This window comes from Drosophila virilis, chromosome 4 (assembly GCF_030788295.1).
Source record: "Drosophila virilis strain 15010-1051.87 chromosome 4, Dvir_AGI_RSII-ME, whole genome shotgun sequence".
In the NCBI taxonomy this organism is placed as follows: domain Eukaryota; kingdom Metazoa; phylum Arthropoda; class Insecta; order Diptera; family Drosophilidae; genus Drosophila; species Drosophila virilis.
The window spans coordinates 22,879,052-22,895,221 of record NC_091546.1 but is presented as its reverse complement, the minus strand read 5'-3'; the positions used below and the strand labels follow the sequence as shown (position 1 = coordinate 22,895,221).

At 37.7% G+C, this 16,170-nt stretch overlaps 2 protein-coding genes across 8 annotated transcripts in view; both read right to left on the bottom strand.

Moving 5' to 3' along the window:
• LOC6627632 (mitogen-activated protein kinase kinase kinase 7) overlaps positions 1–5,341 on the bottom strand; it is a 35,436-nt gene extending 30,095 nt beyond the window's left edge. Inside the window, exon 1 of the mRNA XM_002051062.4 lies at positions 5,252–5,341. Within this exon, the coding sequence (XP_002051098.2) occupies positions 5,252–5,302 (51 nt within the window). The 5' untranslated portion in view covers positions 5,303–5,341. The remainder of the gene's footprint in view (positions 1–5,251) is intronic.
• A 23-nt stretch (positions 5,342–5,364) lies between these two features.
• The window catches only part of DIP-zeta (Dpr-interacting protein zeta), a 182,136-nt gene continuing 171,330 nt past the window's right edge, over positions 5,365–16,170 (bottom strand). For 5 of the 7 annotated variants that reach the window (XM_015172608.3, XM_032437552.2, XM_070208977.1 and 2 more), the window contains 4 exons: positions 10,484–10,634; positions 10,245–10,387; positions 7,524–7,652; positions 6,651–7,327 (listed from right to left, as the gene is read on the bottom strand). In XM_015172608.3, the coding sequence (XP_015028094.1) occupies positions 7,092–7,327; positions 7,524–7,652; positions 10,245–10,387; positions 10,484–10,634 (659 nt within the window). In that variant the 3' untranslated portion in view covers positions 6,651–7,091. Of the gene's footprint in view, positions 5,643–6,650; positions 7,328–7,523; positions 7,653–10,244; positions 10,388–10,483; positions 10,635–16,170 lie in introns of those variants that run through there. The other 2 variants (XM_070208975.1, XM_070208974.1) reach the window with 2 other exon arrangements.

Genomic DNA, 16,170 nt, shown 5'->3' with positions numbered 1-16,170 from the left:
GATTAGAAACGTGGCTAGATATCTCGGAAACTGCTTAGACGCTTTTGATGACTTTTAGCCAGCTTATAGTCCTAGTCTATGCGAGTTGGTGAATACAGGACTCTTCAGGATCAGCAAGGATGTGGTTATCCGAAAAAGGAATTTGAGATTTGCGTTACTATAATTATAAACTTAAAAAATATGTATGTGAGAGGACGCCTAGTAGGGCGGGCAAGAGAGCGATCTCGGAAAGAATTCGCCTTTAACCAATAACCGATGAGCGTTAAGAGTAAGAAATGCATCTGAGCAAGGATATGATCAATATTCGTACCGACCAATGAGCGTTAAGCACCAAATATTCGTATTAGAGGGATGCATACATGTAGGGCAGCTCATAAAATAGCATATAAGTATGAGTCAAGTGCGAAAATTTGGAGGCTCTTCAATACTATAAACAGATTAAGAATAGGTTTCTTTGGTCATTGTCAAAATCGTCTGGGTTCGCTCGGACACGATTCGAATCGTCATATCAATGAATATTCTGTTGTCCTTTGGCCAACAAACAGTGCGTCTGGCGCCAGCTCAGAAAAGGTAGGCCATATTTAATTATCATAAAATAGAATGATGGCCACCAGAGCTTAACAAGTTTATGGCCACCATTCGAATATTTGCCCAGCAGCTTGCTATTAACCCCGGGCCAAGAGGCGACCACTTCAAAAGCCGTTCACTAAGGGCGTTACTCATTAGTCGAATGGCCTCTGGGCCGGAATGGTAATTTGATACTTTATTGACTTGACAGAGGCATGACCTCTCAAATTGCCTGCCTATTAATAGTCGAAACACTTTAAAATTAAATGCAAATTTGCCAAGGAAGCAACAATCGAGTACGGAAAACGGGAAAACTCGTTTATCATTTCTAGCCGCAGTCGACGGCTTGACAGGTCTCTTAGATAACGGCCAGAATGGGTTAAGGTGTAGACAAAAGTTAAATTCAAATATAAAGTATTCCTCTCAATTCGTAACTACGCAACGAAATTAGATCAAAGAGCAGAAAGGAAGATAAAATCTTTACAGATTCTTTGCTTGAAAGGCGAAACGCAAATTGATTGCCTCTGGGAAATCGACGCTGGCTGATTAAAATATGTAAATTTCATAAAAATGCAGAAATACTTAAGTTCTTATCTTTACCCAATTCCAGAGGCAGCCACCAGCCACCAAAATAATGATGCAAATTATGAGAAATCGAAACCGAAACCAAAACCGAACCAAGGGAATATCCAGTCTATGGGCTATTTGGTCAACATTTAAAGTAACTGCCCAATTCGGTTTCCAATCCCAATTGCTGTCTTTTGCCTATCGATGGCAACCCATCTATGTGCTGTCCCTGATTGTCAGTCGCGATTTCCAGAGTAAACTTTGGTTCCGTCCACTGCCTCCACCCATTTCCACTAACCGCTCTGTTCGTCTAAGACCCGTAAACAGTTGGAAGACGTTGCTAACAAGTCTAAGCCGCTTGCCACGGAGCAGCCACAAATAATACACAGATAGAAAAACAGAAGGGGAAGCCGCAATAAAAAGCCAGTTATGGAGATGGAGCTGAGCTGGGCGTGGAATGGGGCTCTCAGGGAAGCGATTGCAATTGCGATTGAATTCAAATTCCGATGTTGCACTTCAAAGTCGAGTTGAAACCGAGACGAGTGAAAACCTGCTGAAGTGAGTTTCTCGTCTCAATCTCAATTTTAACCCCAAACCCTTTTCCTCCTCAATCTCAACCTCATTCACAGCGCCTTCGTCAGTTCTCATCGGTTTATCCTGTTAAGCTCGTTTGCCACGGCGCCAGTCGAGTGGAGTTACCCATTCAGCGCACTCCTTGAGTTTGTTTTGCCAACTGTAAGGGCGTGGCAGGGGCAGGAGCAGGAACAGGAGGAGAATAAGAAGCAGGGGCAGAGGTAGCTGAAGCATGAAGGCCATTCGTGGATGCGAATGTGGTGGCTGCTTCTCTTTGTTGTCGCCTTAAATATTTTATTGATGTCATTTCGACAATGGTCCAATGTTCACTTGGCTGCTCTGCTCTGCTCTGCTCTGCACTCCTTGAATGTTGAATGTTTTATTGCTGGCTTGTTGATATTTTTATCATCCTTCTTACGCAGCTCTTTATCCTGCTTATGGCTGTTTACAGCGCTTTAAATGTTGTCCTTCAAGCGTTGTATTCTTGTTTTGGTTTAAAAGCTCAAATCAAATCAAATTTGATGCGCCTCATTTGTGGCAATTACTTGTGGCGAGAACTTGGGAGTGAGACGGAAATAAAGTCATAATATTCATGACTTCAAGGGTTAAGCGGGGGAGTCCCTTCACACGATTTGACCAGCATAAATATTTATCTATTCAATTGCATAAAGTTTCTGAAGTTATTCTTTGACCACGTTCCCAACTCATGGGTTGCGTTCCTTTGTGCGCCGATAAATTGAACAATTTTCCATTTATGCGAAATGCACTTACAACTTTTTACCTCACACACACACACACACACACACTCGTGTGCTGGCACGCAGGACTTCTTTTGTGCAGGACACTTCTTGCCTGTTGTTCGCATCCTTTAATAAACTGCTCGCATAAAGAATTGGGCGCAGATAAAAAGTGTGGCAAACATGTTCCGCACAAAACTTTGCCATACACTGGGTCCCATTATCAAAATGCTGTTACGCCCCTGTTCATGAGTATCTCTTTTAGGCTTGAGAGGCAGGCACAAGGAACTGCAAGAGAGTTTCGCATTTTGCTGCTGTTCGTTGAGAATGGGAGGGGTTTCCGGGCTGACCAGAGATATAAGTGCATTCGAGGGTTAATAGAAAGTAGCTGCAGTAATAGGTATTTGCTATGCATTTTTCATAAATATAATTCCATTTTTTTGCAAGTGCCCAATTCTTTGTTGCTTCTCCTTGCTAGTTCCTCTTGGGCGTAATTTATTTTTCCAGTATTTTGGCTTCATTTGTATTTGTTTGTTGACTTTGTTAACTTTGTTGTTGCTTTACATAAATTTCAGTTGAAGACTTTTTCTTGCATTGCGGAAATTGTCGTGAATAGTTCATTTCAGCATTTTACGTTTCGCGGGGATTTATTTTCGTTTGGATCTTTTTTCTACATTTCTTTTTTTGGCGTGGAAAACTTTGTCCAAGCAGCTGCGATTGCAATTGCCATTTAGTTGTTGTTGTATCTGTTGGCAGTTGGTAGCAAAAATAATTTCCCCTTTATGCAGATGAGTCCTGTTCGCCGTCCTTGGCATCGTCCTTTCTCGTAATGAAATTGACATCTTGTGTCGCGATTTCAAGCTGATTTTGTGCTTTGCTTTCCCTTTATTTCTTTTACAGCGCATTCTGTGGTCCTTGTTTTCCCATCAACATGAAAATAGTGCCGGTATCTTTGCTTGCCTCGCAATTTAATTTCCGCATTTTGTTTAGCTTCCCAGCATGACCTTTTAATAAATGAGAAAAGAATCGCTTCATGCCCCTAATCTCTATAAATGCAGCACATTTTTTGTAAATCTAGCTATTAATTAATTTTGATTGGGAAGTCCTAAAATCGTAAAATATTAATTTGAAGTTATAATTGCAATTTTTGCAATTTTGACCCAGTTCTCCGCCACACTGAAAGCCAATTTTACAATTTACTCTGCACTTCTTGCCCATTTTAATTTGGAACATCAAACTATTAAATTTAAGTATTTAAATTATATGCAAATTTTTATATTATTTGTTATCTTGATATTAAGATCTTTGTATATTAATAAATTAAATATAGCCTTCAGCCCGCTTGAATGAACAGGGTATTCTGCAACCCATCAATTATACAGTAAAACCAACCCTCAGTGAAGTTTCGAGAGCGCAAAGTTAACGAAAAGTTCGGCGCACAGCAAATAGCGCAGGCACACGATCATAAGGGACTTTCGCAGAGAAGTATTTCCTAAAGTGACCAATAAACGTCAAACAATGAAATGTCGTGTGAGCGCGAGGCATATGTATTTGTGAGGCCTCTCAGAAAATAAAGCAAGCATTCGACTATACGAGGAATTCGCGCAGAAGCATTTCTTTTGGTGGCCAATTAGTGCCAAGCCTTTAAAATCTTGTCTTTGCGATACATATCTACCTGAACTACACCTTACTCTTACGAATAATTAGTGATTAACGCTCACACGCTTCACTACGAGAATTGCTTTCTCTAATTTCTAAGTAGCCTCGCACTCTCACGAAATTCTAATGATAAAGGCATGAATTCCTCGTATGTTTGAATTCGTGCTCTATTTTCTGAGCGCTTCACAAATGCATTTGCATAGCGATTTTACAAATATTTATTGCTTAACGCTTTGGGTCCATTGCTTCATTTTCTGAACACTGATATTTTTTGTTCGTTTGCTATGCGCCCTCACAAATCCATGCATTCACAACAATGTTAAGGCTTGGCGTTCATTGTTTTGTACAAGAAATGCTTTTGGGTAAATTTCTCGAATTTGTATTGCTCAATACAAAAATTATGTTGTGCGATATATTCCTATGATAGAGTGAATACATGTTTTTAACCCAAGTCAAGCTATTCGATTCGACAAGAATCAATTGTGTTAAAAAATCTGTTTCTTGCTTCCTGTGCTCTCTCCCATTGTGTTTCTGTCTCTCTCGTTTTCGCTCTACCTCTCTCATAAGCCATGGCAACAGGCACACAATGCGCGGCGCTTGAACTTTTATTAAAAATTGAAAAACTGTAATGAAAAATGCATGAAACCGATCGACGACAGGCTGCATTTGGGAACAATAATTAAATTGAAAATGACAAATTTTATTAATTATTATACTTTTCTTTTTTGTTTTACATTCTCAATGACTTGAAAATGTTGTGTGCAATAAAAAATGAATAAATTAAATGGCATAACAAATAAAATGCGGTCGCAATATTCAGTTCAATCGTTTCGAAGTTACCTCACACTTTGTGCACCGACTAATTGTTTATTAATGTGATGCACTTTATTTACTCCGTAATCTGTAAATGGTTAAATGGGGTATAGTGGACTTATACGATACTACGAATAAAATACATGAAGAATGAATAAAAGCTGTGGGCTACAGGTACTTTGCTTAACTTTTTTTTATCGAAAATTTGATTGTTCTTTCATCGAATTTCCATGACCTATAAAAGTTAGGGAATGACTTTCTGATTGATTATGAAATAGGAAGGTGCTTAAGTATTTTACAGTTGAGCATACAGAAATTAAACTTTTAATATTTACCTGAAAGAAAGCCACGCTCAGCACATCATAATGAGTGAGGGTATTTAACATTCGGTAGGGTATCTGCTGATCAAGAATAGCCGACTGGAACTTTCCCACTTGTTTTATTATGTATTGTTAATTCGTGTTGTTTGTGGTGCTTGTTGTTGTTGGTGCTTGTTGTTTTTTATTTGGTGTTTGTTGTTGTTGTTGTTGTTGTTGTTGTTGTTGTTTTTGTTGTTGTTGGTGGTGTCGGTGTGTTTCGTGTTTCAATATGGTTGGCAATTAAGCATTTCACACATATACACGTATTTGTTGTTGATTTTTATTTTAATTTGCTCATTTTGGAGTCGGGCTTATTATATCAATTTATATGCCATTTCCTTTTTGCAGCTTCAACTCATTTCGTATGCTTAAATACAAGTTACATAGTTATATATATTTAGTGTATATATATTTTTATATATTTATGTATACATATATATATACGTATTTGTATATATGTATTTTTTTTTGTGTCGTTAGCTTTGCAATTATTCGTAACTCATTAATATATTTTATATTTAACATATTTCGTTTTGTATTGAAAGCAACACAATTTTATAGCTTTAATGTTTAACATTCTCATTAGGTATATTTTTTTTACACTAATATTTAAGCCTTAGTTACAATTTACTTATTAAGGCTTAAGTATTTTAACAAACGGATGGGACAAATGTAAAAAAAAAAAAAACATATTAAATATCCAGTTTGTGCAATCGATTGGGTTATTTATGGGTAGCATTATAAGCAGGGTGTATTTAATGGCAATTATACCTGTTTATATTCTTTTTAAACTCTGATAAACTGAAGAATAGAGGTTCCTTGGCAACATAGTTTTTCATGATTCCAAGACAGAATATAATTAATTTAAATGAACTTCTGGAATAATGATTTCTTATGGAGTTTTATTTCTGAGGAAGTTTAGGGTATACTGGAAGTATTGATGCATGTGAGAATAATATGATTTATTTCATATCGAAGATTTTGTGACTGACGCCTATTAACTCTACAACACATAAGCATACATACATCTTGAGAGCAGCATCAGCTATAAAGCGCTTGACCAGCCTATTTCTAATACTTTCGACGCATTCCAACATATTATAGTCTACAGCTTTGCTTCAACTGAAAAATGCATTTATAATTGGGTGCACCAAAAACCTAAATACACACAGTTGCACAATCGAACATCCTTTTTTATATTTATGTACTATTATTTAAATGATTTTTACTCTCGATATGTTGTTGTTTTTGCTCTAACAATATACTTGTATAATTCGCATTTTAATGTTGCATACCTTAAGGCAAAAGTATGACAACTATCTGGTGCGTGTGTGTGTGTGCTTGTGTGAGGGTGTGTATAAAAATGCCATCAGCGTTTAACGCACAAATATATATATATTCATCATATAATTATTAAAACTCTTTGACTCCAATTGAGTGCATCAAATTGGTTATATACTGAATTTTTTGTTTTATCTTTTCATCTTTAAGCACAGCATTGAAGCAAAATTAAATTGCAATTGTTTACCCTTGTGAAAGTTTATAAATTTTAACTATACATATAAATATTTATATATATTTACTATATATGATAAGCTAATATATATTTGTTAGGTTCACACACAGGGTTGCCACATTATTTAAGCAGCAAGCTCTATTTGGCTTTGTTGCGTACTTCGTTTCGGGGGCGGATCATAACTACGGTCTTGTTGACTAGGGGCTATACGAGTAGCTTGTGTTATATAGTGTATATATATCTATATATCGTTCATATGCTAGATGAAAGCCTTACATCAAGTAGATATGTAGCTCAAAGTTAACATATACTTAAACTAAAACTTGCACAAACCTCTCCCCGCACCGCTATTAACAATGTTGGCAGCAGAGCGAGCCACGCTATGGCGACAGCGCAGTTGGCGTCGCTGTCGGCGCTGCTGACGACGGCGGCGCCAGGGGAATTGCCATTTCCGGTTATCGCATTCTGCGTTTTATCTAGGAAGGATTTTTGTTCTGATAAACCGATTTCATTCAAATTCGATTGATAACGCGTATCTGGAGGCGATTTTGACAATTTTTTTTTTTTTTTTGATGATGATGATTGGGACAGCACAAGAGAAAGAGAGAGTAAGATGGGAATAAAAAGAGGATAGACAGAGATATAAAGCAAATGTTTTGTGGTAAAACAAATAGGGTGCCAGGTGATCTATTGAGTATTCTCGATGATGCGCCGATCTCCTTGGATACTTACTCTTATCCTGACCGTAATTGGAGCGCGTTGCATCGGAATTGCCATAGCCGATATTATTGCTGCCGCCCTCGCCCCAATGCGACTCGCTTGTGTACAGACCCGAAGAGGCCGTCGTTGGCGGATAAGAAACTGCAAAGTGAATTGAGCAGAGTAATTAGTTCTTACGAGCTAATTAAAAGTTAGAGAAGTTCTTTGTGCTATTGATATATAAATAATAACACTTCTATCTACCCGTCAATTTATCTAGTCATTTCACTCGATAGCCATTTTTTACCCTAAGTTTTTCATAGTTATAGACATTGTCTCTGTGCTTCTTGTTACTCGAACTATTTTGATTGATTTCTGTCTATAGGAATTTCCTGCAAATTTGCTTACGGCCCACTGTCAGGCCTCTCACACATAAAGGTTTTTCTTTTCGTCTCACGCCCACACTCACACATGCTCAATTTTGCATAAAATAGCACAACTTGTAGAGTTTATTTTGTTGTATTCTGTTTATCTTTTTTTTTAGCATTTGTTGTTTATGATTCATTTACATATTTTTATTTTTATACATCAGACAAATGTATTTCAATATTCTGTTGTTGTTGCTTTCACTGGAATTTGCATGCAAATTGATCAATTTTAGCATTTTTAGCACGTCTCATTTCATTTGATTTTTTATGTTATTTATTTAAAATTGGTGCCGTCTGTTATTTTGCGTCTCACTCCACATATTTTATATGCCCGAGTTGATAGAACAAAATGCTAATTATTTTGTATTTTCATTATGTGACAATATGCACAAATTCCAACAGCCCAGCCATACGCCCTACCAATTGCAATTGCTCATATAATTAAAGCTCTCAGCTGTCCCGGCTACATCGTCCATATTTTCAATTAAAGCACGTTTTAATTATGCCGCCCAGTAAAATATCTCCGCACGTTTGTCCGAAGCGCAAATTCAGTTTTTCCCCAAACTATTTTAAATATGCAAAATCATTTTGATTGTCAAACGGTCTTTGGTCAGGATAGTACCTATTATATGCAATATTGAATATTCAGTTCACTCGGGAATCTCATTAGAAACTAATTAAAACATTGATTTCTGGTCATACTAAATTGAATAGGATATGTTCAAATTAAAATATATTGGCCTTTTTTTCGGGTTTGGTATTGAATATGAATACGTGATTACGCTGCTTTCTATTCTATAGAGTGTACATTTCAAGTCAAGTTGGGGACGTGCGAAGCAAAGTGGATTAGCTAAGGGTTGTGTTGGTTCCCAGAAGGAATGAGGAAGTCGAATCTTATAATATATGCAATAATATCTATAATATTATGTCTCTATTATTGCATTACTTGTACACTTAAATAACTAGCTGCAAGTTGTAATTTAAGCTGTTTTCTATTTTCACCACAAATAATCTACCTAGGTTAAATCCTAGTAAGTCAACAAAAAGAAAGTCTAGCTCACATCTAATGAGCTTTCGAGCATAGCTTCAAGCCGAATTCAGCTAATTAAGAGATCCATATCCAAGGAGCAGGCTGAGAGAAAATACGATGTAGTCCATATTGAAAAAGTGCCGCATTGGCCTTAACACGAATTGACAAATTTCAGCCATTTAGCCATTGAGGCGAAAAGCAGAACAAAGAAAATCTCAACCGCAATGGCCCAGAAAGGGTCGGACTTAATTGCCTGGCGCGCTGCTGACCAGGAACGTGAACTTTTCAGCGGAAGGGGACTAAGACGAATGCTTAACACCTTGCAATGCCCTGCTCGGTGCTTGGCCAAAACTAAAGGCAGCAGAGCTGAGCCATAATCAAGCCACTGGAAATCAAGTCACGTGCTCTGTGCCTGAGGTGAGCAATTGGCTGGGCAGGGTTGCCGGATTGTCCTGACAGAAGTTTTTACTCGGATGGGGCGGGGCGGCATAGAGGGGCCTCAACTGGGTTTTTGACTCACACATGTGCTGCTAACCTCAGGCAAACTTAAATTTTATTTCACATGGATGGAAGGGAAAGTGTGTAACTTTTCTTTCTGCAACGCTTCAATTTTGTAGCTCAAGTTGTGAGTTAATATCACGTTTTAAGTTTAATTACGTGATGGATTTGCTGAGGGCTGCTTTAAGTTGCCGAAGGTTGAACGAAATGGCATTTCTTTGCTCCACAATGAACGAAATTTTGTGCCCGAGTCTAATTATAAATAATTGTAAAATAAAGTTTAAGCGCGTTAAAGCAAGTCGAAAACTATAGATTCGGACAAAGATTTGCCAAACATTAAATAATACTTTTTTAATGCATACATCCCATATGAAAGCTTTTTTCTATATCATATTATTGATATATATTAAATCGTTTAAATGGGTTTCTCTTCGCTCCTGACGTCAATATGCAGGCGTTACGCAGATAAACTGAACTCTCTTTACTTACATAAAAACAACATTTCATTAATAATAAGCTATTTTCATTAAAATAAACAAAAAGAAAATAGAACTCAAAAAACTTATTTAAACGCTGACTTTGCATTCCCACCATAAAATAAACCAGGCTGCGTATGCGCAACATATTTTGCTCTGCCTCGCGAGGCTTTTCCTTTTCAGTTTTCGCAACTTTTGTTTGGCAAACAATTAAAAATGCATTTGATGGCAACTTTTTGAACAAGCTGCGGAATTGCATGACGAGAGTGCTGAGTGCTTAAATGTGTCGCACAATTTTAGAAGCCTCGAGTTATTTACTCACCATATAATCGTATAATGCCATCCGTTTCGCCTCTGGGATTCTTGGCCACGCATTTATAGATGCCATCATCCCCGCTGCCGACATTTATAATAGTCAGCTTCATGTGCGTTTTGTAAGCGGGCACGCCGACGCTTGATTCGACTCTGGAAATGAATTGAGATTCAAGAAGGAAAATGTTAGTCCTCAATGCATACTATGTAAAGTTTACTTAAATGATAAAGAATTTGACTATAACTTACTTGTATTTATACGAATCATGTATGATTGGTCCCTCGCCGCGTGTCCAATAATTCAAAGATGTCGGATGCGCCTCCGTAAAACATTCGATGGTAACATTGAAACCTTCGGGAGCGCCAACCAACTGATGTGGAATGAGCAACATGGGCGGAACTATAAAAAAATATGCATTATGTTTAAGCAATATTACAAACTTTGTCTAGACTTGAAAATATGTAAGTAGCTATCAGATTCTGTTTTAATAAAGAGTGGAAACTCCTAACTTGGTTTATCTAAAGATTGTTATAGTATACAATCTATTAGAACATTTATTCATATTTTCTTCTATATGTTTCATGGATTGGTTACAGTTTGTAAACAGCGTTTATATATGTTTATTGGTTTTCAAAAATCGTCGTTACTCAGGCAGCTTACCATAGATTTAGAAAATGTATAATTAAATAATACTACTTTTAAGAAAGAAACTTAAAGAATTTGTTGCGGTTAAGGGAGGCTTAAACTACAAAAAAAAAATCGTTGTTTCATTCCGTTGCAAATTGTAATTTGTCTATAATTTAACTATTTTCATTTATTCTGTATTCTTTTAGTAGAGTCCCTCAGACACTATTGCGCACCGTATCAAATGTGTTTAGCTATATCTTTTATTAAAAAAAAACTATCATATTTAGGCATCTTTGTTGTAAGCTAATTATGGTGAGACCGTCGGCATTGTCAACTTATCGCATTAATGCTGACAGCTTCCAACTTTCAATGCTTTTGTTTACTGCGTTACCCAACACTATAGTGTACATAATATCCAGTCAGCTCACTTAACCCCTTGACAAGTTAATTAAGTTGCGCATTTTGTCACACTTAAGCCGCGTGACTTAATATCCTTTTGATTAAGGATATTAAAAAAAAAAAGCGAAAAAGTGGGAAAAGGTGTCCAACAAACCCGTCAAAAGGCAGCCATAAGCGCAGATACTTAAGGCCACTTTTCATAAACATAAAAACAACGCTAATTTGTGTCCAAGCTGATTAAAATTTCAATTGGCTTGCCACAGCAGGGAAGAAGGAGAGATGGAAGGTGGAAAACCCTTCAGGTTTGAGCCGCAGCTTAATTGCCAGCTCGTGGCTCGCATAAATCAACAAAAGGTAAAAGAGCCAGCGAAATGACAAGACAAACCCAATGAATGAATGGAGGAACCATTGTGTATAGAGTCAGGACTTTTTATGCTCAGCCTAATGATGATGACAGGCTCAGGGATCTCACAGACAATAACTACAGCAAATGCAAAAAAATATTCATTAGTGGCCATTGAGGAGGAGAAAGAAAAAAGCAGCTGCTACTCGCATTTAATATCTTAATTAAAAACATGCGCTGTGGTGCATCTCGAGTGTGGCAAAAGTTCTGTCAGGGATTTTGTATTATGTTTTTTATATGGATTTTGGGTGCACAATGACAAATTTTTGTATAGGTGTCTTTATATAATTACTAGCGAGGCGCAGGACTCAACAGATGCACACAAATCACAAATAGACTCGAAGAAACAGAAGAAAAAAACAAGCCAAACAAAATACTGAATAATGCTATTCATAAGATTTTTCATGAGCTGCGCTCGCTGAAAGAAAAATAGTTTTTCTTTTTCTCTTGTTACCCACTTTGAATCAGACTTGTGTATATGTGTGTGTGTGTGTGTGTGTGTGCCTGTGCGAACTATGGCGAACTTTTCCTGCTGGGCAAAGAAAAGGCGTAGCCTCGTTGCCTCGTGTACTCTTGACTTGTCTTGGCTCTCAATTTAAATGAAAATCAGTTGCATAAAAAATTATACTTAAGATCTGGCTCGACATGCATTTGCATAAACCAAAGTCAGGAAAAAATGTATATATGTATATATATATATGTTGGACGAGCGAAATAACTTGAATGCATGCATAAATTGGACTTGAAACTTTGTTTGTCAATATGCAGCAGGAAGAAACTTATAAGTTTACCGAAATGAATTAAAGAGATTGTACGGTCAAGAAAGGTCGCTAGTTATGATGAAATAAAGTTCTTCAAACTGTTGGCCAAATAAAATCAGCAAGTTTTTTTGGAATAAATTCTAGATTGCAATTCAGTAAGGGCGACGTACCATAACTCAAGGTAGAATTATAGATATTGATTATAAAAATATTTAAGGCCAGCGAAGAAATTTACAAATTTCAATGGCACCCGCCTAAAAGAAACCTACGTTTCGATATATTAGATATTGCGGCAAATCGGGAACAAGCATATTGAAAATTATAAAAATCTGATAGAAAGGAATAGTTAGTAGAAAGGAGCAGAACATAAGTTGTGTAATAGAGGAAAATAACAGAACGTGGTACATGCTTGAAAATCGCATATAAAGGCGGATGCTAGAAAAGATAGAAATTGAAAGCAATTCAAGTATACACATCTCAGATAAGCCTTCTTTATGTCTGTGTTGAAAGAAGTTTTCCATTGCTTCCATCGAGTTTCTCACTGCAAGCTCTTTAACTCGCGTTTATTTTTGTTTCTGCTCACTTTTAAGAGCACGTGCTGTACGCAATCCTTTTGTCCATCTTTATAGTCCATTCACCTGTCCCATTTGGCCAATCGCAATGCAATCAGCTCACTGCCATCATCTTGTCCATTTGCCATTACACTAATTCCGCAAATATTGCGCCAACATCCTTTGGTGCAATCAAGTCCACCTCTTCGCCAAACAATACCGTGGTACTTGAACGGTAATCCTTGACTGAGCCCCAGTCCAAACTACGCCAACCGTAACGAGGCTTCATTAACTGCTAATTTTCAAGTTGTTTACACTCGGCAATGGCACCTTGCAATTTTCTACAAGCTGCCAGACAAAACTGTCACTCAGTGTCCACTCTGACTACTGAGGCGCAAGCACCAAACCACTCAGCAGCCCCCTCGCTCTCACCTTCGCCCACGCCCTCGCCCTCGTCCTTGTCTTCGCCCGCCCTAGTCCGCACTGCCTGGCTAAATTATTGTTGACTCAAGTCCTTTTTTATCCAGCTACCCGACTCGCTGGCCACTTAGCAGCGTCGCTTGCTGCTTTCTTATGTTCAGCTTTTACAATATTGTCGCCACTCAATTGTAATTTAAATCAGCGCCAAGAACTATACAGGAAATGCTGGAAATGCTTGTCCTGTCACCATGTCGAGAGTACCTAAAGTCAAGTACATTAGTGTTTTCTTTCATATGCCCTGGCATTGGGTATTATCATTTTGTAGGGCACTTGAGCTGGAAAAATATTGAACAGTACACATCTTTTCGTTTCCAAAATATCACTAGATTTAAGGCTTATATAATCTAAACAAAAGATGCAACTGACTTCAAATATTTATTTTGAATTTAGTTAACTTTAAGACACAAGAACAAAAGAATTTTCGTTTTTATATATTATAAAAAGCTGTAACGGCAACTGGATCGATAGTACTGTATGCAGTTGATTTCGATATTATCGAAACTGTTACCGATAGTTTTGCAAGACTACAAACGCGTGAATGCTAGCTTTGGCTCTCAGAACTTTAGCCTTTTTTTATTTGGCTTACAGCTTTTGCATTCACTTCGAGTCTTCGAAAATTTTGTGTGCAATTAGATGGCAGCAAACTGGCTCAAATGAAAGCCAGTGCAAATCAGTCATTGGCATTTTAAAGCGCTGCTAAGCACCGACAAATTGTATAAAAAGCCAAAAGAAATAATATGAATGCTGAATATCTGGATTGCATACCAAATTAGCTGCTTAAGTTGCCGATTTGGTAAACCAAACAGCGAACGTTGCCTCGAGAAATCTTTTTGCCTTATTTTTTGTTTTTTTTTTTTGTTTTTTTCTGAAGTGGTTCAGGTTAAGGGTCGTTCCCAGCATATGTTGTCCCTGTGTCCTGCTGCTGCTGCTGCACAAGGCAAGCAAATCAGTATGCAGTCACAAATGTAGGAAACAAACTCGTTTACACACACACAAACACACGCACGCACACACACGAGCACACACTAACCGGAAACAGTAGCTGAATTTGTTGCTTCCTGTTTGTTAAGCAACGCACGCCACAATAAACGTACAAACATAGAACAAAATATAGTAAAAAGAGAAATAAAACTAGAGAGCTAGCGAGGGAGAGCAAGCTTGTGTGCGTGTGTCCTGGCCAAAGGACATATGCAAGCTGTCACAGTTGTTTTAACAAATTGTTTGGGAAGCTTCTGCAGACTTTTTTTTTCAGTGGATTGGAAATTTGTTTTGACAATTTTTTAAAATCAGCGTACGATTTTATTTTTGTCCCAAACAAAAATCGTTGCTTCCAATACAAAGTATATTTATCGAGCCATGTTATATGTCTGGGTTTACTGCAAAATGAAGACCAAGTTTAGAAATTGGATTTTGTGACTGCTGCCTCACAAGCTGCATACAAATTGCGACTAAAAGGCAGCTATGCATTAGTTTTGCTAATTGTGTTTATTGAGAGTGTCTGGGTGGGCAATTTTGGATGTACACCGATTAAAGGGCGAGCTTTTATAATTGCCAGAAATGTGTTCAAATGGTTTGCATGTGCTATTTCAACGATGCTCGTCCGAAGACGACATACCTCGAACTGGGCCTGCTTTTTGAAACACAGTAAATATACTCTTGATTTGTATTTTAAACAGATATATAAAAAAAGTCCCTATAAATCGGCTTGTACTGTTTTCTTGAAGGCATTACACATTTACGTTACTAGTCACCTGCTTTTTTAACAGTGTATACAGTGTGCAACAAGGTTTATTAGGTTTGTTGTTTTCTATCCCATCTGAAGTTTGTTTAGGCTTCCCAAACACTCCATTGCACAGCAAATCTGTTTAGTTTCCTTTTGTTTTTTTTTTTGTGCTTTGCTTTTTTTGCTCTTGCCATTTTGAAGTAATTTTTTCATATTTTCTACCCAATGTTAGTCCTCACTCTCTGGCCCAGGCGATGCACATTTTTTGCCGGGTCCGTCTGCAGCAATCAGGCATTTCGACTTACTCTTTTATGGCTTCGCCTCGCACACGTGTAATTTGTATTGCACTTTTTGTTGCCGTTCGGGGAGTCAATGGCAAAGGAGTGTGGGTGCGGTGGGTACTTGTTACCGGGCCGTGGGCCTTGTGTAGTGGTTCCTACGGGTGTCGCCTCGGTCGGTTTGTTGTGTTGCCTGCCCAGCGAATGTCGTGCACAAAACCAAAATAGATTTATGCTTGCGGCATTTTTAAGTGACAGCAAACGAGCAAATTTTCTGTAACGTCCCGCCTACCCGCCAGCCACGCCCCTCAATTGTTGCCCACTGCCCACTGCCCACTGACATGACAGCGCACGGACAACATGTGATGTGACTGACTGTCGCTTGTAATAAATCTTAAAAAGAACCGCACACTGATTTGAACTTTGTTTCCCTTCTTTTTTTTGTTTGCAATTTTTTGTCTGAGCTTTCGCAAAACTGCGGCAACAGCTACAAGTGGCGCCTCAAATTGCAAACAGTCATCGACAGTGGGCTCAAAGCGAAAATAAGAAAGAAGAAAATAATATAATGCGGCCAGCTTCAAAAAGCATATGTCCCAAAAAATTTCAGACTAGCCTGAAATATGTATTTTGGCTTTTGCTAAAAAGGATATTAGGAATTTTGGGCAAAAGTGGACGTTAGCTTTGTATTGAGTAGATATGATTGCTAAAAAAGG